Below are 1,176 nucleotides of genomic sequence, written 5' to 3'. Positions count from 1 at the left end.
TGGCTTTGGTGACATTTGGGGGCAATTTTAAGACAAAAATCCTACATTTTGGGGACAACTGGTGCATTTGGGGACAAAAGTCGAGCCCCCATTTGGTTTAAATGCCATTGGTGGGTTGGGGATTGGGTTTAGGACCAAGGTGTGAATTGAGTTTAGGTTAGTTTTAGGGTCAGGTAAGGTAACTGTGAGGTTAGCCTTAGGGTTTGTGGTCAGGGTTAGGCTGTAGAAATATAATGGAAGTCAATGGAATGTCCCCAATTGGATAGCTGTGCAAACTTGTATGTGTGTGTGTGTGTGTGTGTGTGTGTAGCACGGACACTAACCCAGACAGCTGGCCATCACAGATGTCGCAGGAGCAGAGAGGGTGACACATCTTCACATCCTTATCAGCCTGGCCTTCACTCAACAGATGTTCCACCTCCGTCTCATTTCCATTTGCTATATGCTAAACCAGACACAGAACATGGAACAATGGAAAAGACAAACGTACAGCTGTCCTTTATGCTCCAACTGTCTCAAGAGAATGGATATCGACCACAGGGTAGAGATCTGCATTGGAACTGGAGTCTTCAGACCAAATTAAATGCCCTCATTTGAGCTGTGAGCCATCTACTAATGCTCAGCAAGAATGTCATTCATTTCAAAAAAATCCTGCTGTTGAAAGTACAATAAATGGTAAAAAACAAAGGCTGAGCTGAGGCAAACTCTTCCTGGAGATAGGTGAAGGAGACAAGTGTCTACAGCGTGAGCTGAACAGAGACGTCTGAAACCAGCAGATATCCTGGGAGGTTTTGGACCAACTTGTCGCCCACACAAGCACTTATACAGTACTGTGACAAAAAAACAACATTTTTTGGGTCCTTGGACAATTTGTTTTTACCCAAAAGAGAACGGGGTTGTTTAAAGTAGAAGCTCCAGTCTTTAGTTGTGTTATAGAGGCTGATGTATTTGAGGACAGGCTCACCTCAAAAAGGCAATGAATGGGTGTTTCAGTGTTCTGATTCAGCAGACTCATCCTCTTCTTAAACAGGGTCGTGTCATTAAGTTCTCCTGAGACCTGAGGGGAGTGAGAACAGAACTGTTCTTACAGGCGCTCTCAGAAGTGTGTGTGTGTGTGTGTGTGTGTGTGTGTGTGTGTGTGTGTGTGTGTGTGTGTGTGTGTGTGTGTGTGTGTGT

The 1,176-nt window shown here is 44.6% G+C and overlaps 1 protein-coding gene across 1 annotated transcript in view; it reads right to left on the bottom strand.

Moving 5' to 3' along the window:
* ankrd27 (ankyrin repeat domain 27 (VPS9 domain)) overlaps positions 1 to 1,176 on the bottom strand; it is a gene marked incomplete at its 5' end in the record, with an annotated part of 18,759 nt that overhangs the window by 17,110 nt on the left and 473 nt on the right. Inside the window, 2 exon segments of the mRNA XM_014033751.1 lie at positions 324 to 445; positions 965 to 1,057. Coding sequence (XP_013889205.1) covers positions 324 to 445; positions 965 to 1,057 — 215 coding nt within the window.

The sequence above is a fragment of the Austrofundulus limnaeus genome, unplaced genomic scaffold (genome assembly GCF_001266775.1).
Source record: "Austrofundulus limnaeus strain Quisiro unplaced genomic scaffold, Austrofundulus_limnaeus-1.0 Scaffold1828, whole genome shotgun sequence".
In the NCBI taxonomy this organism is placed as follows: domain Eukaryota; kingdom Metazoa; phylum Chordata; class Actinopteri; order Cyprinodontiformes; family Rivulidae; genus Austrofundulus; species Austrofundulus limnaeus.
The sequence above is the reverse complement of the archived record's forward strand: the minus strand, read 5'-3'. Positions and strand labels throughout refer to the sequence as shown.